The sequence below is a fragment of the Falco biarmicus genome, chromosome 9, assembly GCF_023638135.1.
Source record: "Falco biarmicus isolate bFalBia1 chromosome 9, bFalBia1.pri, whole genome shotgun sequence".
Taxonomy (NCBI): Eukaryota; Metazoa; Chordata; class Aves; order Falconiformes; family Falconidae; genus Falco; species Falco biarmicus.
Window position 1 is genome coordinate 8,660,368 of NC_079296.1, and position 27,602 is coordinate 8,687,969.

Below are 27,602 nucleotides of genomic sequence, written 5' to 3' on the forward strand. Positions count from 1 at the left end.
ACCCCCCTCCTCAGAGTTTAGGTGGCCACCACTGCTCTCCATCACCAATTGCCTCCCACAGCTGTTGGGAGAGCAGCCAGCAGGACTGGAACTGCTAAGGAAACTGTACTAGGCTGGTTAGTGACTTTCATATTTGAAAAACAAAACTGATTTTATTTCCAGTTTGAATTTACCTGGCTTCATCTAGCCACCAGCTCTCAGTCAGCTTTTGTCAGCCAGATAATGGAGTCTTTTCCTCTTGGAGGTACTTGGAGAGCTCAAGACGCCTTTGTCATCTTCAACATCTTTACAGAGATGACCCAATTAGACCTGCTGAACAATGGATATGGGTCCAATGCCCTCATTCTTCTCCCGCTTCCACCTTCCTTAGCACCACTTCCCTGCCTGGTTTAGTGGGCAGGATGCCTCTAGTCTGGAGGCTGGGAGCTACTTCGTTTTCCAGAAACACTGGAGGAAAATGGCCACCAGGCCTGCCACTATGGCCAGCACAATAAAGGAGATGGCACCTGCCCACAGACTGGGCTGGTTCCCCTTGATGGGTTCCAGAGCCTCCGTGGGGATCATGTTGGTGAGGTTCAGCATGAAGCCCAGTGTCCATCCGATGTCTGTGTTTGCTGCCTGAGGTGAGAGAGCAAAGGAGATCACCCAAACCGGTACTGGTAGCTTTGGTGCAAGGGACTGATGGGCACCTCTCCCATGAGCTGTCCCAGCTGTGATTTCACACATGGACCTGGCTGAGGTGAACCTGATCGTGCCAGCAGCAGTTACACAGAGAGCTTTCCTGTCCCTCCTTCCCAAGGGCTAAGGGGCAGCTGGGCGTGGATGGCTGCTCTGGTCCAGATCTGCCTCTGTGACCTGCATGTGAATTTGGATCTGAGCTTTCCTCCTCCCCCGTGATCCTTCAGATTTGGTCATATTCTGGTTCAAATGGGTCATGGGGCCACCAGTACCTCTCATCTCAGTCAATTCTGCCCCAACAGCAGAGACCAAGGTGGCCAAATCCTGCTCTGCACTTTTCTGACCCACTTAAAATTAGCTTGCATTCACGCCAGAGTAAGTGAGAAACAAGCTGGCGTCAGAGGTTTGGGGGCAGGTAAGAAAGAGTGAAGCACTGCTAGGACTGCTGGGTAGCAGCCATGAGATGAGGACACATTTCTGGTGCTGGGGACTCCAGGGATGCTGCTCCTGAGCACGTCTTTGGGCCAGGGCAAGGATGTGGCCACAGCTGCCTGCCCGCTCCCGCTGCCCCACAGGGGGCTTACCTGCTGGCTGAAGTGGATGCTGCTCCACGTGTGCTCGTTGAACTTGTAGCCATCAAGCAACAGTGTCAAACTGTAAATTGCCATGGAGCAGTATTTGTGTAGATACTCAGTCTTCTGTGGGAAGGTCTCCACCAGCTGTGTGGCCATCAGGGGACACAATGCAATAGGGAATGAAAGAGATGCTCAGAAACCCTCCCCAGCCCAGGAAGCCAGAGGACATGTGCTTCCTGGGCAGAGATTTGGGACAGGAAAATCACAGGGCTTCTTGCTGCCCTTCACAGGGCTCTCACCTCCGACCAGTTCTTCTTGCAGAAGGTCTGGACCGTGGAGTTGACATGATTTAGAGATTGCTGGCTGGTCAGGTTCAGGAAGTGGAAGGTGTGGTAGAACCCAGCAAAGGCCTGGGGAATAAGGGGAAATGGTAAAAACTACATCTCCCTCACCCAAGAAAAAAGACCCAGAGCCCCCTCTTGCTTGGGGAGGGAGTCCTATTTAATTCCCAGGGGTCTGCACTAAGCACCCACTTGATGGTCTGCCAAAAAGTCTTGGAGCTGGTTGACAAGCCCTGAGGCTGCTGCTTCCACTCTGAGCTAGTTCCAGCTTGCTCCTTGGGACAAGATTCTCCTGTTTCCCTCAGGGAGGGCTGGGACATCGCAGGAGGCAGAAGCCACCTCCCAGCATAGGATAAGAGTCCTCATTGCAGATGGGATCAACTCTGAGGTCCTCTCTCACCACTCCTTCCCACAACTAGTGGCAGAGGAGACTCCCACCCTCCATCCTCCCCCACCATAGTCACAGGGATGGAGGCTCCTTACAAAGAACTGTCCCCTCACGGGCGGCTGATAAACCCCGTTGAACCCGCACGTCGTGTTGGCCCCACAACTGAAGTTGAAGAGTCTCTGGATGGCGGCGCTGCACGCTGCTGGGTCCCCTGTCCCCGTCACCGTGAGCGTCTGTGCACGGCTGGCTGTGCCTGGTGCATGCACGCAGGGACTGTCGTAGAGGTCTGCCGTGGTGATGTTCTCCTGGTATCCCTTGGGGTAGCAGGGATGCGATATCTGCTGGGCAGGCAGGCTGCCCTGGACAGAGCAGGAGCCGTTAACATCGCCCTGGCACTGAGGATGAGGAGGGAAAGGAGGGAAACAGCCCATAGGCAGCAGCACCTGTTCCCACAGCCAGAGGCAGGACCGCAGCAGGCTGGCTCCACCATCCCGTGGGCTCTCGCCCGCGGGGTGCAGGCACAGAATCGTGGGGACAAGCATGGCATGGCCACGCTGTGGTCACGGATCAGCTGCAGTGGTGGTCGCATGCCCGAGGCCCTGGGGGTTTGCACCCTGTGCTGAGTGGGGACCCGTTTTGTCCCCACTCTTCCTTCGCAGGCGCACCAGGCTCAAGGGAGAGCCAAGGCTGGGAAGCCGTGTAAGCAGGAGCAAAAAGGACACTGCCTTCTCTTTGCAACGTGCCCTGGATGTGGCCTTTTGCCCGTTCCCACCAGCATGAGCCGGCATTGAGCCCTCAGCCCACAACCAAGCTGTGGGCATGAGGGTCCCCTGTGCGACGGCAACACCACCCTTCACGTTCCCGTGCCCAGCACCTACTGCCGCAGACCGGTACATTCTGATTTCTGCCCATCAAACCAACTTAGCCATTGCCATACTGGTGCTAAAAAGTCTCACTGGGTCTTCCACAACCTCCCAGCAGCCAGCAGGTTCCCTCCTCCAGGGCTGGGTCCTTCCAGTTCCCCCTGTGAGCATGACTGAGCTGACGCAGCCCCTCCATCAGGACAGGGATGGAGACCTGGTGGGCAAGATGTCCCTGGGACGGGGGGCCCCAGGCACCCACCGTCCTGGCCACACCTGTGGTCAGGCACCTGCTTTGGGGTGTCCATCTCCATCTCGGCTCGGTCCTGCCCTCTGTTGTTAAACATACCCCAAAAGCACTATCTAGACCCTAGAAGTGAGGAGAAGCGGGATCCATCCTTTGCATGAGTAACCCGCCCATGGCTTTTGCTGGTCCTGCTGTTGGCCCCACCACTGAGCTGTGCTAGGGTGGTGATGCTACTGCCAGCCCGTGCCTCCCCACGGGGGTGGCCAACCTGCTCCCAAGGGCAGGGCGTGCTCTCTGCCGGCACGGAGAGCTTGTTGCTCCTGGCAGTCACTCTGTTCCCACTGCATCTTGCAGGCTCTGTCCCAGAAAGAACCAAAGATGCCACCCGCCTGCATGCTCCCCAAGCATCTCCGTCTCCCACAGCACTAGAGCGGTGTGCTGTGTCCAAGGTGAGACAGGAGGATGCTGCTTACTGGTGGAGCAGTGTGCAGGAGGTGTGTTGGGAATCCTCTGTCTGGGCAGAAATTGAGGAAGGGCGAGTGAATGGGGACAGAGAAGAACCCAAGGATGCAGCTGGGCTTGGGAAATAATGGAAAATATCATTACGTGTCAGCATCTGGGGAGAAGGGAGCCCTGGCAGGGAGCTACCATCATCTTCCACCCAAATTAGAGAATATTTTGATTCAGTGGATGAAATCTAAGCCTCTCCCAGGTGCTTCAATTCATGAAAGCTCCCAATTCCCTAACAGTTTTTCCAGAGGCCTGCTCAAAATTCCTGGAAGACATTTTATGAGGCAATGGGAAATGGTTGAGCAGATCCTGGTGACCAGTGGCCGTAGTACCTGGTGGAGAGCTGCCAGCAGCATCTTCAAGGCCTGCGTCTGCCCGTAGCAGAGGTAGCTGTGGGTGTAGAGCGAGTAGTTGGTGCCGTACAGCCTGAAGAAGACAGAGGTGTTCTTGTCCTCGATGGTGACGCCAGGCTGGAAGGTTATTTGTGTCGAGGCACCTCCAAGGTCCAGAGCTCCAAGAACTTCAGTGTCCCGTGGGTGTTCCCATTTCTCTGCAAAGGAGAACTGGCCCAATAAGACAGCAAGTGTTAGTCTGAACCGGAGGGAATCACAGTCCCTGTCCCTTCCCTCAAGGTTTTGAGGGCTCAGAGACCCTGAGGGACCTTTCACGTCCTGTCTCCCTGCTTAACCTCTTCCTACCTACATCCTCCTTGACCCACATAAACCTCCATGTAGCACTGGGATCCATCCCCTTGGCCTCTGCACATCAGCTGGGATCCAGAGATTTGAGGAGGGAAAGAGGAGCACTTTCATCTGGGGTCTGATACTGCTGCATCCCTGTGATACCAAAAGTGACCCATATGTAGAGGGAGAGCATAGGGCCAAGCTGAGCTGGACACAGAGACCTTTGATTCTGTTAGTCCCATCAGTGGGACTGAATGTGCAGTTCACAACCACAGGCTACATTCATTTGGGTGACTAGTGCTCTAAAACTAGAATTTTCTCTCCTCTGGGCATGAAGAAAGTTGGCTGTGGCTCAGACAGGTGTATGTACATTGCTGACCCCTCCTCTGCCCATTCCCCGAGCCCACACCTTGACGAGCGTCTCCAGCAGGTAGTTGACGGTGATCCAGCCGAAGGAGCCCTCCTCGTTCCCCGTGAGAACCTGAGCTCCGCGGAAGTCCACAGGGTACTCGGCGATGGCCTTGGAGACCTCAGCAAAGACCTGCTCGGCCTTGGTGCTGTTCTGCTCCCTGCCCGGGGAAGGAGGGGACTGTCACGCCGTGCAGGAGGCGATGGCTGGGAAGCTTTTGGAGCAGGCGGACAGCAAGAGGCTGCTGCCTCATGCCAAGGAGCGGGGCTGCTTGGGCACTTGGCACATGCCCGTCCCTCGCTGCCCTGCCTGCGGGCCGCAAGCCACCAGATCCCTCAGCGTCTGCGCTGGGAGACTCCCTGCAAACGCCGCCTGAGCTCTGCCTGAGCGTGCGGGAAGGTTCCTGCAAGGCTGCCAAAGGAGGTTCCTCAGCTCCGGGGCTGCTGCCAGCCTGGTGCTGCCGTGGGCTGGGGGGGTCCCCATGGGCGTGGAGAGGGGCTCTCTTGGACACCCCGTCAGACTGCAGGCGTGGATGCTCTGCCCATCGCCATGGCCTGCCCAGGAAGCAGCCCCCCGTGCCCCAGCCCCCGTGCCCCAGCCCCCCGTGCCCCAGCCCCCTGTGCCCCAACCCCCTGTGCCCCAGCCCCCTGTGCCCCAGCCCCCCGTGCCCCAGCCCCCCGTGCCCCAGCCCCCTGCACTGGCTGTGACACAGAAACGCATGGTGGGGAAGGGGTGGGAGGTTACCTCAGCAGCCGCATGCCCGCTGTGGCCCCCAGGTAGGTGGGGGTCTCCCGCTGCTGCTCCACCGGGATGATCGCCATGGCCTTGTCCAGGCAGGGCTTCAGGCTGGCTCCAGCCCCCGTGGCGTTGTCTGCGTAGCTGGAGATGCCAGGTCCTGCAAGAGGGCACCCCATGATGGAGTGAGCTCAGTGCCACCCAGGAGGGACAGGGCACCAGGGGACATATCTACCCAGAAAGTCCGCAGGGGGTTTTCCCATCCAGCCGTGCCCTTGCCGAGGGTGTCCCTGGAAGGGCAGTGCTCAGGGCTGGCTGCCACAGGCACAGCACGCTGCGGGAGCGGGCAGCAAGCTCCTGCTCTGGATGGAGGGGGAGGGCTGCGGTGTGTGTCTTGTGATGCTGAGCACATGCTTCACCCCAGGGAGGGCAAACTGCCCCTACGTGGCCAGCCAGTCCCACAGGACTTGGTTGACAAACAGAGCAGTTCCTTATTTCCCCAGGGAAGAGGCAGGCTCTCTTTGTCCTGCCCGGGTGGCCCATGTGCCCAGAGGCACGTGCAGAGGTGCCCTCTACACAACTTGTTTGACATCCTATTTTTAGATACTGGCACTGGATCTGAGCACCCAGCATGGTGCTGTCGTGGGTAGCGACAGGCTCTGGGGTGGAAATATCACTATTTACCTACAGCTTTGCACACCATTATTGCCATTAGCCCACGCACCCTCTCTGTTACACTTTGCCCTCTGCCAGACCTTTGCAGTTAACCAGTAACTGCCACAGCACTGCTGCAGAGCCTGGATTTGAGGTCAAGATGAGCTCTGAGCCCTCTCGCCCCCTGCCCAGGCACCTCTGCCCTGGCCTGGTGGCCTTTGCCAGTCCCAGCCCAGCTCCATGCACCATTTATCTGACCCTACCTCCCCTCCTCAGCCTAATCCTTTCCTCCAGAGAGCCCAGTCCTTGTGCCAAAGCCCGACAGCAGCTTTGCAATAGGAATAAATGCCCCTGTGGGTATTTATAAACGCCCAATAAATAAATACCCTTTGGTGCATTCGCCGTTTATGACAGTTGGCATGAACCAGCCAACTCGCCCTGGCACTGTGGGACAGCCACCGTGGCAAGCACCAGGGCCAGCAGCCCCAGCAGCCCCCAGCTGAGCAGGGGCAGGGAAGAGGGATGGGCACATCCCAGCACTCACCGGACACAGTGCATGCCTCCACCTGGGAGACGATGCCGGTGCCATTCGCCTTGTCCGCAGGCCACCGGTAGATGTAGAGAGCTGTGTGCGTGGAACCGGCGTCAAACACCAGACCGTACTGGAGGAGACAGAGAGGGCACAACATGTCAGAGGGTGCAGACCACCTTCACCTGCTGCAGAGCGGGCTGAGCTCCAGGAGACCCAGCAGAGCTCAGGGTGGGCGGGGGAACCTCAAGTGGCTGAACAAAGAGTGTCACCAGGACAGGGAAAGCCCTGTGGCACTGCAGTCACCAACTGTGTTGGGGACAAGGATCCACCACAAGCCCTTGGAGCTGGGGATGCTCTGCTGTGAAAAGGCTGTGTGTGCTGTAGGGCCAGTCACAGTGGCTGAACTCTGCCAGAGCCACCTGACAGGCCAGCCTGTGTGGGAATTTGTCCCCATCACGGTGACAAACAGCATAGCCTGTCTGAAACCTGGGGAAACTCCCGTACCAAGGGGTAGCCAGCACGCATGTGAGAGTGGGCAGCTGCACTCCTCCCATAGGCCCTACCTTGATGCTGGGAGGCAGAAACACAACCTTCACATCCACGACGCTCAGAATAAGGGCAATGATGCTGAAGACACAAGTGGCTGCCAGGAGACCTGCAACGGCCTTGGGTTTGTAGTCCATTCCTCCTCCAACCTGCAAGAACAGCCCCAACCCCCAGCTCACACCTCTGCATTTGCAAGGCCAGTTTGGAAATGCAAATCTCATGGATGGATATGGGACCTGCCAAGATGGGACTTTCCCCTTCCCTAACAAGGGCTTGAAGCCATCCTCTGGTGCATGGCTGCTCTTATGGGAGGCTCCTGGCAGTCTCGGGGCTGGACACCCTCTCCTTCAGAGCATTCCCTCCCTGGGGGATTTTCAGCGTGGGTTTTTCAGCCCTGCCTTCTCAGCTGCAGCCCTTCAGGCCCCTCTCTGCACGCAGCCTGGACTCACCTCACCCCTCTGCCCTGCTCAAACTGCCAGCTGGGTGGCAGGTCAGCAACTCCCTTCCCAGCAGCAGCACTGGGGGAAGCATGGCAGTGGCTGGTGGGAATCCCAGACTGGGAGCAGGACCATGCCCTGGCAGGTTCCCAGCATGACCATCCCCTCCAGGGTGCAGAGCCACATCCCCCTGGCACCCATCTGCTGCCATTGTAACCTGCACCCTCGCAAAACTCATCCCACAAGATTTGGGACCATCGGGTCACATCTGTTGCCCAACAGGCCCAGAATGTCCCTGAGAAGGTCCTCTCTGCTTCAGACAGAGGAAAAACATCTGCAGGCATGTCTCCTGTCTGGTCCAGCTCTCAGCTCTTGGTGATGCCACAGCAGATAAGCAGACATGCAGGGACAGTGTCCTTGCCTGCAGGTGGTCCCCAAGCCTCTCCTGCAGCCCCAAGGGCAGGCAGACGGGCCGAGGCAGAAAGCTCCTGCTGATCTGGGCACACGCAGCCCCGTAGCCAGGCTGGCATGCTGGCAGCAATAACATGGCACGGGCAGGCGAGGCCAGCGGGGTGCAGAGGAGCCCTTGGGAACCAGAGCAGGTCCTGCCCCTCCCACTTGTCTGGTCAGAGCTCAGCTTCCAGCAGAATCAGCCCTGAGACATCAGTAAGAAATTGCAGGGGAGAATCAAAGCCAAAGGGTCTGGTGTCAGCACACAGCAGCTGCCATGTCCATGCGCTCAGCACCCCACAGCTGGTCCAGATGTGCTTTTCTAAATGCACAGCTCTCCCTCCTCCTCCTGTACCACCCTGCTCCGTGCCACTGGCCGCACAGGCAGCGCTCCATCCAGTGTCAGGCTGCAAGCCAGACTCCAGCCGAGTGGTGGATGTCCCGAGAGCCCTGGACACAGCCTAGAGAAGCAGTTTAATCCAACCAGTGCTTTGGGGTGGCACCTGGACGTTGTCACTTGGCTACGCAATCCTCCGGTGAGTGCATAAAACCACAGAAAAATTCCCTTGCCCTTTCTTCAGGCCAGGTCAGTGGCTTGAACAGGAGAGGAAAGACCTTTGGCAAGATCAAAGGAGATGCTGATTCCTGTTTCAGAATCAGTATCTGTGGTGACAAACTAGGGGAACCAATATCCTGCGTGACATGAGATGTATAAGGACGGATAGCAGCTGTTCTTCTGGCCCATGTCATGGGACACGGAACCACAGGAAACCCTTATCTAGACCTTATCCTACAGCCAGGAGCCCTTCCCTGCATGGTGGCTATGGCCAGAAGAGATCATATGGAAGCAGCTGATGAATCCCTATGTTGTCACATCTCCAGTCCTACCAGCCCTGCTGGAGTTCTCCCAGATATAACTGTGTTGTTGGGGTGTGATTCCCCTGCTCCAAGTAACAGAAATGGCAAAATTTCCCAGCCCAGCCCACATCCTGGAAAATTCTGTCTCTGTGCAATAGAAGGATAAGAAATGCTGATAAATTGCACTGTCCTGCATGCAGGAGCAAATGGGAAACGGGCTCCACTTGCTCTAGTTGGGGCTAATATCCCTTTTGACTGGGCAGGAGGCAACACCCAAAGGCAGCACAGAGCCAGCCAGGGCTGGGGAGGAGAGCGGGGAATGGGGAGGGTGCCCAGCAGGTGGAAAACAAGACGAGATGCATGTGAGAAGCTGATTGAAAGCCCAACCTTTCAGCAGCACCTCGGGGCTGACCAGCACCGATACCCACTACCATCCGTGGCAGGTTCAGTTCAGCAGCAGGGATGGGAAGGTGGTGGGATGTTTCCAGAGCTAGGGAAGAGGCACAGTGCTTCGAGGAGCAATGCCCATCCGTTTCAATGCGTGGGAAGTTCACAGCTATGCATTTGGGCCACCACGGCACTTGTTTGTGTGTGACTGGGCACACCGAAGTGCTGTACAAACACCCAGGGGATGTCCCTCACCTTGCAGCGTCCCAGCCCTCAGCATTCCGGAGGAAAGGCTCAGAGGCACCGCTGGAGCTAAACTGTCTGTTGCTCAGGAACATGGGAAGCAGACTTCCCCACTGTGCACACTTGGGATTTGAAAGTCAAAAGGGCTCTTAAGATGACAAGAAAGATGGTGAAAATGCACACCAGGAGCATCTTTGCCAGGCAGAGTGGTCCCCTGCCTCCCATCTCTCCCACCAGCACTGGGGCTCAGCAGTGTCCTCCATGCCTTGTCCATGTCCCCTCCATGCCCCACAGTGTCCTGTCCATGTCCCCTCCGTGCCCCTTTGCCCCCTGCACCATGAGCACCTCCTGCCACAAGCGGCTGCCCCAGCCCTCTCCCTCCTGCCCCTCCAGCCCACAGAGTCTGTGTATCCCCAGCACCCGGCTCCGCTGCTGGCCAGGGCGCAGCCAGGGCTGAGCCCCCCACCACCCTGCTGAGCAAAGCTCCCTCCAGGGACCCCCAGCCCCCTCCCCAGCCTGTGGCTCACCCACGCTGCTCCGTGGTGCTGCTCCCAGCACTGCCACGCTCGCCCTGGTGTCCGTTTGTGTCAGCTTGTACCTGGAGTGCGGAGCCCCGGTCCTGGGACAAAGGCTGCCCCGAGTCCCTGTACGGCCCTCCCCTTGGCCCGGGACCAGAACCTGCCCAGGAGAGCTTGTCCGGGAGGCAGCGGGGCTGGGGCTGGAGAGCCAACTTGAAATAGCAGCCCGTGTTAACCACTTCACTGCTGGAGGAGCGCCTGGGACACCTCCACCCATGGGGGTGGTGGGGGTGCCCGAGCTGCCCAGCAGGGGCTCAGTGTGGGGGCAGCTCCCCATGATGCTCATGAAGAGCCGTGCCTGCCCTTCTGCCCCTCGGGGAGCCAGCGAGCGGGCTGGCCCTGGGATGAAGGCAGCGACCGAGGTCTGGAAGCCCCACAGACATCCCTGCTGCCTAAACACACCGCAAGGTGAGGCATGAGCCAAGCCTGCCACCAGGCTCTGCCCTACCCCACACTGCCCCATTGCTGGCAGGGGGGTCCAGGACAGAAACAGGAGGGACCTAGCAGGTGGAGGCCTGTCCCCATGGCCAGGGACCTGTCCATAAAGCCATCCCCATGGGACCCATCCCCTTGGAACCCATCCCCCTGGGACCCATCCCCACAGCCAGGCATCCATCTGACTCCACAGCCAGGGTCCTGTCCTCACAGCCAGGGTCCCATTGCCCCAGGGTGGTGCAGGAAGAGGTGCAGGCAGGCTGGGGTGCTGCCCTGCTCCTGCCACTGGGCATCCCTGCTCCCATCGCTGGGCATCCCTGCTCCCGTGGCTGGGCATCCTTGCTCCCGCCACTGGGCATCCCTGCTCCCATTGCTAGGCATCCCTGCTCCTGCCGCTGGGCATCCCTGCTCCTGCCGCTGGGCATCCCTGCTCCCATCACTGGGTATCCCTGCTCCCGCCGCTGGCCATCCCTGCTCCCATCACTGGGCACCCCTGCTCCCGCCACTGCGCCGCAGGCAGCACCACGCTCCCGCCCCGGACATCCGAGGCCAGCACAGGCCTCACTTTCACTTTCTGTCACTCTGCTGGGCTGGGCGCAGGCAGAGCTGCGCAGGGCTGGCGCACCCACGCTGGAGGAAGGAGGGTGCTCCCAGCACAGGTATGTGGGTGGGTGAACACCGTGACCGTGGCCACCCTGTCCCTGGGGCCAGGCAGGAGGGAGCCTTTGCCCCTGGCTTTTCCCGGGATGGGAGCTGCCGGCAGACGAATGCCCAGGCTGAGTCCTGAGTCCCATGGGGCATGTTCATGGGCTCCACACCTGGCTGCTTCCATGTCCCAGGGGGTCGTTAAGGGAGTGCGTGGTTCCCAAGCTTCTGGGACAAGGGGACCCCAGGAAAAGCTGAAGAGACAGGGCAGGGGCAGGTGGGTTGGGGCTGCCTTTGCGAAGACCACCCATCCCCACAGCCTGGCGCGGGGATGCAGACACGGCTGTTCCGGGCAGTGGGCTGGAGCTCAGCGGCCGTGCTAGCAGTGCTGGGGGTGGCCGTCTTCTTCCTGGTCCTGACCCCGGTGAAGGATGCTGCCCTTCCTACAAGGAACAAAGTAGGTGCCCAGTGGGACCTGGGGGAGCTAGGGAATGATCACCAGCCCCTTTCCACCTCTCATCCTTCCATCAGCCCTGCCTTCCTCTCTGCTTGCAAGTCTTCCCATAAGCAGCCCAACTTTTCAGGGCTTAACCTAATCAAGGTAGCACTGGGCAGATCAGCCACCCTCCCGAAACCACAGTCCTGGCTCCTTGCTAAGGATGGGAGCAAAGAGCAGCCCTCCTCCTGGGACTGCTCTGTCTCCCACCTCAGACACCTCTTCTCTCTTTTCAGACGTCCATGTCAGCGGGTGGGTTTATATCTGTGCCTCCTGTTGCTTTCTGCTGGCTGGCTGTTAAAAAAATCGTCAGGGCTTGTGAGCTCTGCTACTCCCAAAGGTCTGGGAGCAGCTTTGGCAGCCTGAACTGGATGCCTCCCTGCTCTGCAAATGACCCTGCTGACCTGCACGTCTCCCCTTTCTGAGCTGTAACTCCCCTGAATGGCTAAATCAGGGCAGTTAGAGGTGGAGCAGAGCTGCTGGAGGGAAGTGGAGGTGCAAACCCCTGCTGCTTGCATTCGTGCGAGGGAAGTGAGAGCAGAGGCTGTCAGAAACCACAATGGCACTTGGTGCAGCCCCAAGATGTGTCCTCTCTGTCTCCTCCAGTACGGTCTGGTGTTTGATGCCGGTTCCACACACACAGCTCTCTACATCTACCGGTGGCCTGCGGACAAGGAGAATGGCACTGGCATCATCTCCCAGGTGGAGGTGTGCACTGTGTCCGGTGAGTGCTGGGACGTGCCTGTCCCTCTCTCCCAGCCTCCTGGATCGCTGTCCCAGACTCTGACAGCATTGTCAATGATCTGAGTCATTCAGCCTGTGCTGGGCTGAAGGGAGATGGGCTGGTGGGAGAACCAAAGTGTTAGGGGGGATAGTTTGCACCTTAGGGAGCCCTACAGTAATTGGGTGATCCAGAGGTGAGCAAGGAATTTGGCCCCCAGTTAGCACAGTATCTAGAGCCAGTCCAGTCTTGCAAGCCAGTGTGTGTGCATCAACTCACAGCTTGGGATGCTGGATGTGGAGAGTTTGCTCCTTCCCCCCATGCAACCACTTCCTTGGCTCTTCTTCCCACAACGCCTCTTCATAGCCTGTTTCATAACGTGCAGCCTCATGTTCCCACGGGGCCTCCTGAAAGATCTGCAGAAGTCACTAAACATAATGTGTTTCTGCGGATTTTATTGTATGTGGTTCCCAACTACTCTTTATGTCAGCAGTTTTCATTTGGCGTCTGTATGGCACCAAACACAGCAGCTTTTTGAGCTGTGACAGGGACAACTGGATATTGCCAAGAAATTCCAGAGAGCTCCCTGGGCCTGGGGAATGGAACACATGTCCCCTGGTGCCCTGTCCCTCCTGGGTGGCACTGAGCTCACTCCATCATGGGGTGCCCTCTTGCAGGACCTGGCATCTCCAGCTACGCAGACAACGCCACGGGGGCTGGAGCCAGCCTGAAGCCCTGCCTGGACAAGGCCATGGCGATCATCCCGGTGGAGCAGCAGCGGGAGACCCCCACCTACCTGGGGGCCACAGCGGGCATGCGGCTGCTGAGGTAACCTCCCACCCCTTCCCCACCATGTGTTTCTGTGTCACAGCCAGTGCAGGGGGCTGGGGCACGGGGGGCTGGGGCACGGGGGGCTGGGGCACAGGGGGCTGGGGCACGGGGGGCTGGGGCACGGGGGGCTGCTTCCTGGGCAGGCCATGGCGATGGGCAGAGCATCCACGCCTGCAGTCTGACGGGGTGTCCAAGAGAGCCCCTCTCCACGCCCATGGGGACCCCCCCAGCCCACGGCAGCACCAGGCTGGCAGCAGCCCCGGAGCTGAGGAACCTCCTTTGGCAGCCTTGCAGGAACCTTCCCGCACGCTCAGGCAGAGCTCAGGCGGCGTTTGCAGGGAGTCTCCCAGCGCAGACGCTGAGGGATCTGGTGGCTTGCGGCCCGCAGGCAGGGCAGCGAGGGACGGGCATGTGCCAAGTGCCCAAGCAGCCCCGCTCCTTGGCATGAGGCAGCAGCCTCTTGCTGTCCGCCTGCTCCAAAAGCTCCCCAGCCATCACCTCCTGCACGGCGTGACAGTCCCCTCCTTCCCCGGGCAGGGAGCAGAACAGCACCAAGGCCGAGCAGGTCTTTGCTGAGGTCTCCAAGGCCATCGCCGAGTACCCTGTGGACTTCCGTGGAGCTCAGGTTCTCATGGGGAACGAGGAGGGCTCCTTCGGCTGGATCACCGTCAACTACCTGCTGGAGACGCTCGTCAAGGTGTGGGCTCGGGGAATGGGCAGAGGAGGGGTCAGCAATGTACATACACCTGTCTGAGCCACAGCCAACTTTCTTCATGCCCAGAGGAGAGAAAATTCTAGTTTTAGAGCACTAGTCACCCAAATGAATGTAGCCTGTGGTTGTGAACTGCACATTCAGTCCCACTGATGGGACTAACAGAATCAAAGGTCTCTGTGTCCAGCTCAGCTTGGCCCTATGCTCTCCCTCTACATATGGGTCACTTTTGGTATCACAGGGATGCAGCAGTATCAGACCCCAGATGAAAGTGCTCCTCTTTCCCTCCTCAAATCTCTGGATCCCAGCTGATGTGCAGAGGCCAAGGGGATGGATCCCAGTGCTACATGGAGGTTTATGTGGGTCAAGGAGGATGTAGGTAGGAAGAGGTTAAGCAGGGAGACAGGACGTGAAAGGTCCCTCAGGGTCTCTGAGCCCTCAAAACCTTGAGGGAAGGGACAGGGACTGTGATTCCCTCCGGTTCAGACTAACACTTGCTGTCTTATTGGGCCAGTTCTCCTTTGCAGAGAAATGGGAACACCCACGGGACACTGAAGTTCTTGGAGCTCTGGACCTTGGAGGTGCCTCGACACAAATAACCTTCCAGCCTGGCGTCACCATCGAGGACAAGAACACCTCTGTCTTCTTCAGGCTGTACGGCACCAACTACTCGCTCTACACCCACAGCTACCTCTGCTACGGGCAGACGCAGGCCTTGAAGATGCTGCTGGCAGCTCTCCACCAGGTACTACGGCCACTGGTCACCAGGATCTGCTCAACCATTTCCCATTGCCTCATAAAATGTCTTCCAGGAATTTTGAGCAGGCCTCTGGAAAAACTGTTAGGGAATTGGGAGCTTTCATGAATTGAAGCACCTGGGAGAGGCTTAGATTTCATCCACTGAATCAAAATATTCTCTAATTTGGGTGGAAGATGATGGTAGCTCCCTGCCAGGGCTCCCTTCTCCCCAGATGCTGACACGTAATGATATTTTCCATTATTTCCCAAGCCCAGCTGCATCCTTGGGTTCTTCTCTGTCCCCATTCACTTGCCCTTCCTCAATTTCTGCCCAGACAGAGGATTCCCAACACACCTCCTGCACACTGCTCCACCAGTAAGCAGCATCCTCCTGTCTCACCTTGGACACAGCACACCGCTCTAGTGCTGTGGGAGACGGAGATGCTTGGGGAGCATGCAGGCGGGTGGCATCTTTGGTTCTTTCTGGGACAGAGCCTGCAAGATGCAGTGGGAACAGAGTGACTGCCAGGAGCAACAAGCTCTCCGTGCCGGCAGAGAGCACGCCCTGCCCTTGGGAGCAGGTTGGCCACCCCCGTGGGGAGGCACGGGCTGGCAGTAGCATCACCACCCTAGCACAGCTCAGTGGTGGGGCCAACAGCAGGACCAGCAAAAGCCATGGGCGGGTTACTCATGCAAAGGATGGATCCCGCTTCTCCTCACTTCTAGGGTCTAGATAGTGCTTTTGGGGTATGTTTAACAACAGAGGGCAGGACCGAGCCGAGATGGAGATGGACACCCCAAAGCAGGTGCCTGACCACAGGTGTGGCCAGGACGGTGGGTGCCTGGGGCCCCCCGTCCCAGGGACATCTTGCCCACCAGGTCTCCATCCCTGTCCTGATGGAGGGGCTGCGTCAGCTCAGTCGTGCTCACAGGGGGAACTGGAAGGACCCAGCCCTGGAGGAGGGAACCTGCTGGCTGCTGGGAGGTTGTGGAAGACCCAGTGAGACTTTTTAGCACCAGTATGGCAATGGCTAAGTTGGTTTGATGGGCAGAAATCAGAACGTACCGGTCTGCGGCAGTAGGTGCTGGGCACGGGAACGTGAAGGGTGGTGTTGCCGTCGCACAGGGGACCCTCATGCCCACAGCTTGGTTGTGGGCTGAGGGCTCAATGCCGGCTCATGCTGGTGGGAACGGGCAAAAGGCCACATCCAGGGCACGTTGCAAAGAGAAGGCAGTGTCCTTTTTGCTCCTGCTTACACGGCTTCCCAGCCTTGGCTCTCCCTTGAGCCTGGTGCGCCTGCGAAGGAAGAGTGGGGACAAAACGGGTCCCCACTCAGCACAGGGTGCAAACCCCCAGGGCCTCGGGCATGCGACCACCACTGCAGCTGATCCGTGACCACAGCGTGGCCATGCCATGCTTGTCCCCACGATTCTGTGCCTGCACCCCGCGGGCGAGAGCCCACGGGATGGTGGAGCCAGCCTGCTGCGGTCCTGCCTCTGGCTGTGGGAACAGGTGCTGCTGCCTATGGGCTGTTTCCCTCCTTTCCCTCCTCATCCTCAGTGCCAGGGCGATGTTAACGGCTCCTGCTCTGTCCAGGGCAGCCTGCCTGCCCAGCAGATATCGCATCCCTGCTACCCCAAGGGATACCAGGAGAACATCACCACGGCAGACCTCTACGACAGTCCCTGCGTGCATGCACCAGGCACAGCCAGCCGTGCACAGACGCTCACGGTGACGGGGACAGGGGACCCAGCAGCGTGCAGCGCCGCCATCCAGAGACTCTTCAACTTCAGTTGTGGGGCCAACACGACGTGCGGGTTCAACAGGGTTTATCAGCCGCCCGTGAGGGGACAGTTCTTTGTAAGTAGCCTCTGTCCCCGCAGCTGTGGTGTGGGTGTGGGGTTCTGGGGCACCAGAGGCTGGCCACAGCCTCAGGGAAACCACTGTAGAGGAAAGTCTGAATAGTGCCAGCCCTGTAAGCTGGGATGTGCCCGATGCACGGAGACACAGGGTGCTCGCCAGCATGCCAGGCAGACGCAGACCTCTGTTGTCACTGCACCGATCTCTTTTGGTGTGGGGAGCACAGGTCCCTCCCAGAGGGTCAGCAGGCACCACCCTGCGGTGCTGAGGCTTTAGGGACCCCTGCAGAGCACCAGGAGGGAGAGGCTGGGGGGTGGCAGTGTCCTGGATGTTTCACTGACTTGCTACCTTTGGTCTTAAACACCCACAGGCCTTTTCGGGACTTTATCACAACCTTCACTTTCTGAACCTCACTAGAGGGCAGTCCCTGAGCTCAGTCCAAGCCACCATCAGGCAATTCTGCACCAGCAGCTGGGAGAAGGTGAGATCCTGCACAGGCGATGCTAGCCCCTGCCCGTGTTTCTCCTGGCTGCTGGGCAGGCTGAGGGCTCATCCTCAGCACAGACCCCAGGACAGGGAAACAGAAGGGAGAGCCGCCCGCAGCCTCCCGGTTCCCCCTTGCTCCTCCAGCCCAGGCGCTTGCAGCTCTTTGCTCCCAGCTGCACCGTGAGGCTTTTCCCCGCAGCGTGGGTGCACCGAGCCCTGCTCCATGCTGGCAGCCCCCGCTGCTCTTCCACCTCTGCAGGTCCAGAAGGAGTTCCCTACTGAGAAGAGGGACCACCTCCGTGACACCTGCGCAGCCAGCTCCTACACCCTCACCCTCCTTGTGCAAGGCTACAGATTCAACCACACGACGTGGCTTAACATCCACTTCGTCCGGCAGGTAGGAGAGTGCCCAGCAGCTCCCAGTTTCCACACTTTGTGCTGCAAAATGGCTCACGCCCACCCTGCCCCTGCCCTGCCTGGATGGGGGAGCAGGGGACAACGAGGCAGCACGGTCCACTGCCTGCACCCAGGGCAGCTCTGGAGTTACCCTCACAGGCACCTGCTGGGACATCTGCCCTGGGCCATTCTCACTCCCCCCCAGCTGGTGTCACTAATGGGGTATCTGCAGCCCAATGTACAGATGTGGTGACTGCAGAGCAGGACCTGGGGGTGCAACAGCAAAGGTCTTCTTTAGTTCTCCAGCTTGCATGGTATTTCACAGCCTTTCACATCCCTCTTCCTCCTCTGTCTGCACAGGTAGCTAACATAGATGTGGGCTGGACTCTGGGCTACATGCTCAATCTCACCAACATGATTCCCTCAGAGATTCCCCAGAGAGTCACAGGGCTCAAGAGAAGCAACTGGACAGCAGCCACAGTTTTACTGGCCATCATGCTCATCCTCATCTTCTCCCTGCTCACAGTCATATGCTGCCAGAAAAACCCCTCTGGCTATGAGATGTTCTAGCAGCACTGGCTCCAGAGGCTGCCAAAGCCACTTAGTCCTGCTGCTGTGCTTGTGTGAGGCGCTGCAGACCAGGGAATTGTGCCCACGTGTCCAGGAGCTGTGAACTTGCAATGTGGAGCATCTGTGCCCTGGCCTGGTGAGCTGGAACTAGCACAGGCTTTAAAAAAATCCTTCCTGTAGCTGTGTGTTGTCTGTTTTTTCTTTCTGCTTGTTGCTGCTTGGAGATGCTATAGGAGGGAAGGCATGGCCATTGGGGGCAGGGGCTCAGCACTGGGGGCATGGGCACCACAGTGATGTGGGGCAGCTGGAGACGGTAGGTCAGGGAGAAGGGCTGTCCGGCAGCAACGGGCTCATGCCCGGGGCTGGTTCCAGCCTGCGGCACATGCCCCATGTGGGCAGATGTGTCCTGCACCATCCCAGGGTGAGGGTCTCCATTGCCCAGGGCCAGCACCCACCAGGGGGGGCAGCGGTGTTGGGGCTATGGGGGGAAGCTGGTCCCATAGATGGGACTGAGAAGCCCTGTGAGGTGGGGGATGGCAGCAGCCCCCTACTTTCCTGCACAAGGTTCCTCTCCAGTCCAGCTACACCCCCTGTCTGTGCCTGGCAGACGTCTCAACCTCCCTTTCCAGTGCACAGGGTGATTGGGGAATGCTGCCAGAACATGTCAGGGGCAGCTCCCAGGGACCCCCTTACAGTTCTGGGGAGTCCCACTGGTAGCCAGTGGATGAGTGAGGTGAGACACCCTGGGCCTCAGAAGGAAAAGGTCTGTCCTGGTGCCCTGCTAGCTCCTCTCAGAGGTCTGGCAGACACTTCAGGGTCTCCAGCGGCATCTCCCATAGCACTGAGCAATGTTGACTCTCCCCTGAGGCACCATCGTCATCACCAGCCCTTACCTGGAGACGGAAGCAATAAAATTGTAACCGTTCAGGAGCAAAGTAGCAGGTATTTTCCCATCTGCTGCCCTTTACAATGTTTATTTGGATGACGAGAGCTGTGGGACACCTGCCTTTCTGCAGACACCAAAGGTCATCTTGCTGCTGGCAGGCAAATAACAAGATGAGTCATCCACAGGGCAGGTAACAAGTGATCAGAACCAAAGGCAAAGGCAAGGGCGTAGTCATGGGCAGGACTCAGCTCAGCCGTGTGCACAGGGTCAGGGCAGAACTTGCAGCTGCTGGAGTCTCAGCCTGACACCCACAGTGTCCAGGCCTTCTGCTGGTGGGACAATGTTGTTTCCAGGAAGACACCCAGGAACATCAGTCCCTTTGTCCCAGAAAGAAAGGAAGATGAGATGAGATGAGATGAGATGAGATGAGATGAGATGAGATGAGATGAGATGAGATGAGATGAGATATGAGATGGACCCCCTGGGGAGGCATGGACCATGTTTCTGATTTTGGATGCTCAGTTTTCCTTCTGTCTCCAAGACCATCAGGTAAGCCCAAACAACAAACCCTCAGGAGAGCCAGCTGGCATACCGCAGAGCCTTGCATGCCCTCATGCTGACAAACCTGGCAAGGACCTGCCTGGCTGTTGGCAACCATGGTCAGCACCCTGTCACCAAGTGCCTGCAGCTGTGCACTAGCCATCTGGCACTCGGGGACCTCTTCCATGGCCAAGCTGGCTCTCCATGGCCCCATGTGCCAGCTGGTGGATGGAGGCAATATGTGCAACAGGCATAGTGGTGTAAGGAGGCAGAGAGGCATGGCTGAGGCTTCTGTGGCACGTGCTCTGATCTCAGCAGGTCTCCACAGGAGCGGACCCCCCCTGAAAACCTCACATAGTGCCTGTCTGCATGTTGGGAGCCCATCCCGTGGGAGGCCAGACCTCAGTTCTTTGGTGCTGTAGAGGTTAACATGTTCATCAGCATCACTGAGCCAGCCTCAGGCTGCCAGTCCTGCAGGCAGAAGCACGGGGGACCCCAGCACAGCTGGCCCTCCAGCCATGATGCACACCTGCTGGGCTCCGAAAGGCAGCGAGGCTCCTACACCCACAAGAGCAGAAGCAGGGCAGCAAGCCCCAAGGCAAGGGTGAGGATGATGAAGGCGATGGCTGCAGCCCACAGGGAAGGAATGTGCCCCTTCACCCGCACCGGAGCCTCCACCGGAATCATGTTGGTGAGGTTCAGCATGTACCCCAGTGTCCAACCGATGTCAGCGCCCCCCGCCTGCCACGAGGAAAGAGGGGACAATGAGTTAGCCCTGCAGGAAAGCCACAATGACAACACAGGGCCACCTACTCCTGCACGGCCCAAATGGGGTGCACCAGCTGGCCCCACACCCAGTGCCATGCTGGAGCGTGGGGCAGGCAGGGCTTTCTGGACCGTGGCTCTCACAGCACCCAAACGCTGGAAGCTGGCTCTTTTCCTGCCCACAGACTGGTTTGCTGCCTACCTTCATCTGGAAGAAGATGTTCTTCCAGCTGGTCTCATTGAACTTGTAGGCATCGAGGAGGAGCGTGAGGATGTAGTTGGCATTGGCGCAGTATTTAGGCAGTCGCTCAGGATTCTCCTGGGGGTAGCTAGAAGACAGCTGGGGTGGGATATGTTTGGGGAGGAAGGGAAGTTATTTGCAGGCAATTTCTGTGCAGGGACAATGCCCTGACAACTGCTGCAGGTGGAGCAATGGCTCCTAAGTCACCAGCATCCAGAAAAAGACTTCTAGACCAGGCAGGTATTTTGGACCTGTCCACACAGGGCAGCTCCTTGAAGATTTACCCTCCACATGGAAAGAGAGATATACTGGAGCTTCTCCTGCCCCACATTCTCCCATCTCAATCTTTTTGTGCAAGGAGTTCCTGCTGTCTACTCCATGCTGGTCCTAGCACATCTCTTGGCCTTATCCATCCCCATTTGACTCACCTCCAGAGTGGTGCCAGCAGTTGGCTCTCCCCTCACCATCTTCCAGTGCTACAGACCCACCTCCATCCCCAGCTCCTGTGTGGGAGGGGAGATTCTGCTGCCTTCACCTGCCCTAGCTGCCCCTTTTCCAATGTGGCAAGGGCAAGGAGAACCCCCAGGGGTGGGCATGGGATGTCCTGACTCCCACAGATGGCTCAGGGATGGCTCTGCTGTGTAGGGCACACTCAGCAACCAGGCAGCCTTGCCCTGAAGGGGTCCCTGCTCCTTTTCCCCCACCCCAGCACTCCTTTGCTTGTGAAGCTTCCACACAGCTTCCCATCGTGAGGAACGTACGTCTTCCCAGCTTCTTCTGCAGAATTGCTCAATGGTCTCCCTGACAGTGGCCAGCGACTGCCCCTCCGTCAGGTTGAGAAACTTGAAGTTATAGTAAAAAGCAGAGAAGGCCTGAAAGGCAAGCGGCAGAAACACTGTTGAGCTGCAGTGGGGAAACCCCCCAGAAAGCTGCCCCATCTCCCTTGAAGTGGTGGGGGGGCTTCCTTCTCCAGGTTTGTCCCCCCTTGTACAGTCCCAGGTGCCTGCTGGCTATGGCAGCACATGGAGCACAGGCAGAGCTTTGCCTGAAGGCTGCTGGCTAAGCTGGCTTGTGGGTTTTTTTTACGGAAAATTTGGGTTTTGACTAAGCACCTGTTTTATTAACATGGTCCCATTTGGAGAGCTGGCTGGAAAACCAGACTGCAGCAATCCCTGGTGGGGCAGTGGTAATTTGGGAGGTTCTTGCCCCCATGCTCCTGCGAGCAGGTGGCAGTGCCACAGAGCATGCAGGGACATCACAGCATCAGGGGGACATGCTCTGTCATGGGGGTGGGAGGGTGGGATTTGCCTTACAATGAACTGCCCTCGGACCAGGGGCTGGTAGATGCCGTCAAAGGTGCATTCCTGGCTCTGGCCACATGCCGAGAAGTTGAACAGCTTCTTGAGAGCAGCCAGGCACCTGCTGGCATTGCCCCTGCCCTCCAGGGTCACGTTCCTGTCACCCAGGGGCAGGCGTGGGTCGCTCTGGTTTGTGCAAGGGCTCGTGCAGAAGGAAGACAGCGAGAGAGTTTCATTGTAGTCTTTGGGGTAGCAAGGGTGATCGACTCGCGTGCTGGAGGGCGACTCCTGGGAATAGCAAAATTGCAGGCTGCAGCCTCCTCCAAACCCTCTTGGCACTCCCTGCAAAGCCACGGGCACAGACATCTCCCACCTCCTCCGCAGGGAAAGACCCTCCTTCTCATGAATCCTGGTCTTGTTGGCTGGCTGCAATCCCAGCCTGAGCTCAAAACTAATTCTTGCTCTGCTTTGTCTCACTCCCTCTCTGACAGGGGCAGACCAGTTTCAGGGACCCAGCACGTCTCTCCCCTTGCCAGGATCATGGTTTGGGGCATGCAAAGCCCTCTCCACCCCAGCTCTAGCTCTGTCTCTAGCTCCAGCCCCAGCTAGGGACACTGCCTTCCTGGCTGTGCAGCATGAGCCAACCCTTCTGGATCACCAAGGCCGCTTCTCCCGGCGAGGTGCAGCTCCATGAAGACCCTCTTTCCCTCTGACCTTCCAAAAAATGGCCTGAGAAAGATCTCTGGTTCACTTTTCTCAGGCCTGTGCAGTCACAGAGTAGTTGAGGTTTGGGAGGAACTATAGGGTCCCTGTGCCACCCTGTCCTTAAAGCTTGACCAACTAGATCGGGTTGCTCGGAGCCTTGTCCTGTCAAGTTCTGAGTATCTCCAAGGATAGTGACTCCACAGCATTTTTGGGTCCTATTCCAATATTTGATCATTCTTATTGGGAAAAACTTTTGCCCTGCATCTGGTTGGAAGCTCATGTGTTCCAGCTTGTGCCTGCTGTCTCTTGTCCTGCCACTTTGCACCTCTGAGAGGAGCCTGGCACTGCCTTTCCTACACTCTGTGCAAGGCAGTTGTGTACAGCCAGAATATTTCTCCAGAGCTGCAACTGTAGAGGAATTATAGAGGAATGAAGGCAGGCTACTTAACATTGATCACGTACAGCTGTGGGCTGGCTTCAGGGGCGGTGGGTTGGCTGGTGTGGATGATGTGCAGCTGTGGCTGGTTCCTGCTAAGGAGTTAAATAGCTCTAAGGGGGATGGAAGAAGAGCAGCAGATGAAGAAAGACCTGAAAGAAGCAGAGGAAGGACAGAGAGAGTGCCCTGGATGTAGGAGAGACAAGGAGAAGGGTGGCCTGGCCTGGCCTGAGAGGATGAAGAAACAGCACGGACAGCAGATGAACTTTTGAAACCTTGTGGGGCATTGGTGGCTGTGCTGGGGCCAGGCATGGGAACTGTTTATGGAAGTGACCTGGGATGGGGTGGTAAAAGCCTTGTTGCAGCCGGCTAGTTTTGAGAGTGCTGCAACAAGCTACCTCTTCTGATGCTTCCCATGCTCTTCTCCACAGCTGCCCACCTATGCTCCAAGGAGTCTGTGCCTGCTCTCAGTTCCTGTTGATGCCTCTCTGGAAGAGTGTTGCCTGGTTTTATTTTATGTACCCAATTACCCCCCCAGTTCCCCTCTCACCACAATTAATTCCTTTGCCAGTCGCTTCAGCATCTCATGCTGCCCATAGCAGAGGTAGCTGTGTGTGTAGATGTTGTAGTTATAGCCATACAGTGTGAACTTGGAGGCTTCGTTCCAGTTTATCATGGAACCTTGGGGCATAAAGCTGATTTGAGTGGATGCTCCTCCAAGATCCAGTGCCCCAAAAATGCTGGCTGCCTCTGGATGAACCCACGTGTGTGCTTTGGGGGAGTACTGCCAAGATGAGACAGGAGAGGAACAGGAGTATTACATGGCTGGGCTTACTTGCCCTGAGCAAAATTCTCAGTCCATTGAAGTCAACAGTGCTTTGTTGCTAAATTCAATGGTATTCAGTTCAATTATTTCCATAGGTAAGGCCCCGCTGCCTTCCCTGCCCAACCAGCCTGGCTGTTTATCAGGGCCAGGAAGAACAGAGATTGAACCATCTCATGGTCAGGATGCACCAATGTGCTGTGAGCTCATGTGGCTCTGAGCGACTGGTTCCCCAGCCCAAAGTGCTGGTGGGGACCTGGTGTGGAGGGGCTGCCCTTCCTGAAGAGCAGGTTGCAGAGATGCTGGTGCAAGGGGAAGGACAGAAATCCTCCGACAGCCTGCACAGGAGCCCGGCAGTGACAGCATCGCTCTGAGCTGCAGCAGAGCTGGGATAGAGGGTGGCAGGAAAAAGGTTTGGTTCCAGCTTCCTTCAGATTGGCACATTGAACCAAAACTGGAGTCTCCCAGTGCCGCAGAGAGACAAAGCCCAGCAGGAGCAAACGGTCCCCACTGGGCTGCACAGCTGACCTGGTTGTCCCAAGAGACCCGGTGTCCGTGTGGTGCGGAGATGTGCCCTCAGCTCTTAACAGATACACCCTCATTCCTGATTTCTCCCTCCTCTTACACTGTAGGCAAGCCAGAGGGTAACCGGCTGCTTCCCCTACATCATCCTCTAAAGCTGTTCACCTTCCCTTCTGCGCTAAGCAAGCTTTATAGCAAAAAGAAAAACCCTATTAGCAAAGCAGGAGTGGGTGTTTCATTCTTCTCCCACCTTAGTGAAGGAGTCCAGCAGGTAGTTGATGGTGATCCAGCCATAAGCCCCCTCCTCCTCTCCTGTAAGGATTCGAGCCCCTTTGAAAGCCATGGGGTACTCTCGCATGGTTTTAGCAACTTCGGCCAGGACTTGATCTGCCGCTGAGCTATTCTGTTCCCTAAGAAGGGCTCAAAGGTCAGGACACACATGCAGTTTCACCAATACTACCCAGGAAACCCAAGGAAATGGTCTGGTTCTTTACCAGTTCCTCATACTCCAGTATTTTGCACCAAGCCGTTTGTGTGAAATTATGTTTCCTGCTACATAACTTGTCAAAGCTGCTTGTACAGCGTAAATCCCAGCTGCCTAGACTTGGCATCACAAATCCAGGAGCAGCAGCAATCGCTTCCCTCCAGTGCAGCTTGATCCCAGTCACACAGAGGTTTGCCAGGCTGCCCTTCCCTACCTAAGTGTCCCATGGTGCTGGAGGCCAGAGGGCATCGTGCTACCGACCCCAGGTTTCAACATCACTCCCTGACTGCACCGAAGCCAGGGCTAGTTGCTGAGCTCCAGTAGGTCTTTCAGGAAGGTGCCAGCCTGGTTTCAGACCTGAGTGGGGAAGACGTCCTGGGGCTGCTGGCATGTGCTGGCTCTCTGAAGCAAGTAACCTTCAGGCTATGACCTGGGAACGGGTCTGATTGCCAGGGCACAGAAATAATGTTAGATATCTGTAACCATAAAACCAAGAACCGTGAAATGAAGGCTGACATTTGAAGAGAGCTAATACAGGCTGGTGAAGGGTAAGGGCAGGTCCCACAGCACTTCATTGCCTCTTACCTCTGCCCCACTGCCTGCCCACCCACCCATCCATCTGGGCAGAAGTCTCATCCCCTGCCAGCATTTCAACTCCCTCATGTTTAAGGAATAATGAAGAGCAAAAAAAGGAGTTCTGAGAAGCATTTCTTGCTTGGAACTGGGCATGCAGCACCATCCTGGAGTGCAGGGTCCCAGGGTACCAACAGACACATCTGAGCAGCCTCTCTGCCCCAGGGCCAACTGCTCAGGGGAGCTCAGCCACCCATGTGTCCCCACCAGGCTGCCTTCTCCCTGCTTCTCCCCCTGTCACTTGCTTACGGCAGCGTGGGAGCTGGGAGCTCTTGGCAGGCTGGCCCCGTGCAGGACACGTGTGGCTGCTTGCAGCTCAGTCACTGCTGTTACTCCCGCATCCCACAGCAATACCTCAGTAGCCTCATGCCGGCTGTTGCTCCGAGATAAGCTGGGACATCCCTCTGTTTTGCAGCAGGAACAACCTTCAGGGCTTTATCCAGGCATTCTCTTAGGGAATCACCAGCTTTTGGGGGATCATTGGCATAGCTTGATATGCCTTGCCCTGGAAGAGAGTCAGGCTGGGGCAGGGATGTGGGAGCAAGAGGGCACAGAGCAGTGTGGTCTGTCACCTCTTAGCAATAAAGGATGCTTTTCCAAGGTCCCCTGAGACCTGACTGGCCCATGCTTATGTTCCTTTCCTACAGCTTCCCCATGTCTCCCACACTTTCAGCAGCATCCCCAGCATTATGGGTGAGACCTTCCCCAGCCAGGACAGCAGCCTGGGCAGCTGTGGGCAATCCAAGGTGGAGGAATGAAAATCAAGAGCAACACCAAGCTGCTTCTGTCCCACCAAGCGTGTGGGCACTCCATGGTGCTGAGGGCCCTCCAACCATGAGCGTAGCCAGTGGGGAGTTAAGGACCACCCTGCCTGTAGCCAGGGCCCCCCACCGTGCTGGCAGTGACATCCCAATGGACAGAGCTGCCCAGTGTCAGCAGGCCAACATGAGGAAGGGCCAGGTCATCCCACACACAACATGAACATGCAGGGCAGCACCGAGCCCATGGCAGGGGGATACTGACCCTGGATGTCACAGGACAAGGTCTGGCTGACCACACCGGTGTTGTTCTCCTTGTCTGAATCCCACTCATAGACAAACAGAGAGGTGTGGGATGAGCCTGCATCAAACACCATCCCATACTGGAAGGGAAAAACCAAGACATCACACTGGCAGGAGGAGCATCAGCCTTCCCCTTGCCCCATCATGTCCCTGCCAGGACGCTGGGGCCAGAGGATGCCCCAAAACCCATCTCTCTCAGGCACAGCTATCTGTACCGTGGCAGAGCAGAGTGGTGACAGTGTGTGGCCTCAGCATGGGCATTTCTCATGGCAACTGAGGGACTTCATTCCCTTGCCTGAGGTCTGTGCAGCAACGCCAGCTCACACAAACATTTCCTTCATTGTTTCCTCATGCTTTTTCATTTTCTTTCTTGGTTACATGCATTTTGTGTCTACGCTGGCCCCACCTTGGGGCCAGCAACTCTCCCATCTCCAGTGCTCTCTGCTACCCCCCTTGGCTGCACACCAGCCCCACTCCAGGAGGACCCAGCCATGTGGCTCTCCCCCGTAAAGCCCTCCATCTCCCCCTAAAACTGTGTCAACCCTCTTCCAGCAGCCAGGGTGGGATGCCAAGCTGCAAGCGAGGGACATGGAGGACCAACGATGCCTGTGCTGTTTAGGACAAGCTGGTGGGAACTGACACGAGCAAAAGCCACATGGAGGTGTATTGCCCTGTGGTGTGGTGCCCTGGGAGGGCAGAGGGAGTAGGGCAGGGCTTTGCTCTACTGATCTGCTAGATAATCTCCTTGAAACATGTCAAGCACATAGCATGGTGGCTAGTTTCAGAGGAGGCTTCCCCCAATGACTCTGGTGTGGCCAGGTTGTATTTCTCCTGCCTGCATCTTGGGATGGGAAGAAAACACCCACCCAGCTCATACGAGGCAGTTCCTACTGACCCCCCTTCACCTCCTAACTCTGGAGGTAAGCTGTTGTCACTGAGCACCTGCCCAAGGTGGCCGGTCTCTGCAGTGGTCCTCGGGCATCTTCTTTGGGGCTCACCTTGACTGTGGGTGGCAGGGTGACATCTTCAATCTTCACCAGGCTGAGAACAAGGGCAATGATGGAAAGTGCGACCAGTGCCCCGATGATGGCGTTGGTGAAGTGCTTCTTGTTAGTGAACATTGTGGTGAAGGCTCCTGCAAACCCAAACACAGGAGAAAGGTGGTTGGACATGGCCAGCTGGGAACAACGCTAGTCAGTGAGAGCT

The 27,602-nt window shown here is 57.5% G+C and overlaps 3 protein-coding genes across 7 annotated transcripts; 1 reads left to right on the forward strand and 2 right to left on the reverse strand.

Annotated features, from left to right (window-relative positions):
- Positions 1 to 117: 117 nt before the first annotated feature.
- On the reverse strand, positions 118 to 12,187 carry ENTPD8 (ectonucleoside triphosphate diphosphohydrolase 8). Of its 3 annotated transcripts, none has more exons than XM_056351844.1 (10): positions 11,898 to 12,187; positions 7,176 to 7,307; positions 6,625 to 6,742; positions 5,436 to 5,586; positions 4,692 to 4,851; positions 3,932 to 4,162; positions 2,078 to 2,341; positions 1,553 to 1,663; positions 1,263 to 1,397; positions 118 to 618 (listed from the first exon to the last, which is right to left on the reverse strand). In XM_056351844.1, the coding sequence occupies exons 2-10, from the start codon at positions 7,293 to 7,295 to the stop codon at positions 427 to 429; spliced, it is 1,482 nt and encodes a 493-aa protein (XP_056207819.1). In that variant the 5' UTR covers positions 7,296 to 7,307; positions 11,898 to 12,187; the 3' UTR covers positions 118 to 426. The 3 variants fall into 3 exon arrangements, with proteins under 3 accessions (XP_056207819.1, XP_056207818.1, XP_056207820.1); XM_056351843.1 differs by lacking the exon at positions 11,898 to 12,187 and adding an exon at positions 10,065 to 10,482; XM_056351845.1 differs by lacking the exon at positions 11,898 to 12,187 and adding an exon at positions 10,061 to 10,187.
- LOC130155002 (ectonucleoside triphosphate diphosphohydrolase 8-like) lies at positions 11,007 to 23,472 on the forward strand. Of its 3 annotated transcripts, none has more exons than XM_056351851.1 (10): positions 11,007 to 11,205; positions 11,511 to 11,648; positions 12,294 to 12,411; positions 13,086 to 13,236; positions 13,777 to 13,936; positions 14,466 to 14,696; positions 16,287 to 16,550; positions 16,921 to 17,031; positions 17,296 to 17,433; positions 17,793 to 18,181. In XM_056351851.1, the coding sequence occupies exons 2-10, from the start codon at positions 11,523 to 11,525 to the stop codon at positions 18,000 to 18,002; spliced, it is 1,509 nt and encodes a 502-aa protein (XP_056207826.1). In that variant the 5' UTR covers positions 11,007 to 11,205; positions 11,511 to 11,522; the 3' UTR covers positions 18,003 to 18,181. The 3 variants fall into 3 exon arrangements, with proteins under 3 accessions (XP_056207826.1, XP_056207824.1, XP_056207825.1); XM_056351849.1 differs by lacking the exon at positions 17,793 to 18,181 and adding an exon at positions 23,305 to 23,472 and having other exon boundaries at positions 11,113 to 11,205; XM_056351850.1 differs by lacking the exon at positions 16,287 to 16,550 and having other exon boundaries at positions 11,113 to 11,205.
- On the reverse strand, positions 18,267 to 27,602 carry LOC130155003 (ectonucleoside triphosphate diphosphohydrolase 8-like). Its single transcript, XM_056351853.1, has 9 exons — positions 27,395 to 27,602; positions 26,359 to 26,476; positions 25,690 to 25,840; positions 24,469 to 24,628; positions 23,424 to 23,657; positions 21,748 to 22,020; positions 21,196 to 21,306; positions 20,396 to 20,533; positions 18,267 to 20,169 (listed from the first exon to the last, which is right to left on the reverse strand). The coding sequence occupies exons 1-9, from the start codon at positions 27,566 to 27,568 to the stop codon at positions 19,987 to 19,989; spliced, it is 1,542 nt and encodes a 513-aa protein (XP_056207828.1). The 5' UTR covers positions 27,569 to 27,602; the 3' UTR covers positions 18,267 to 19,986.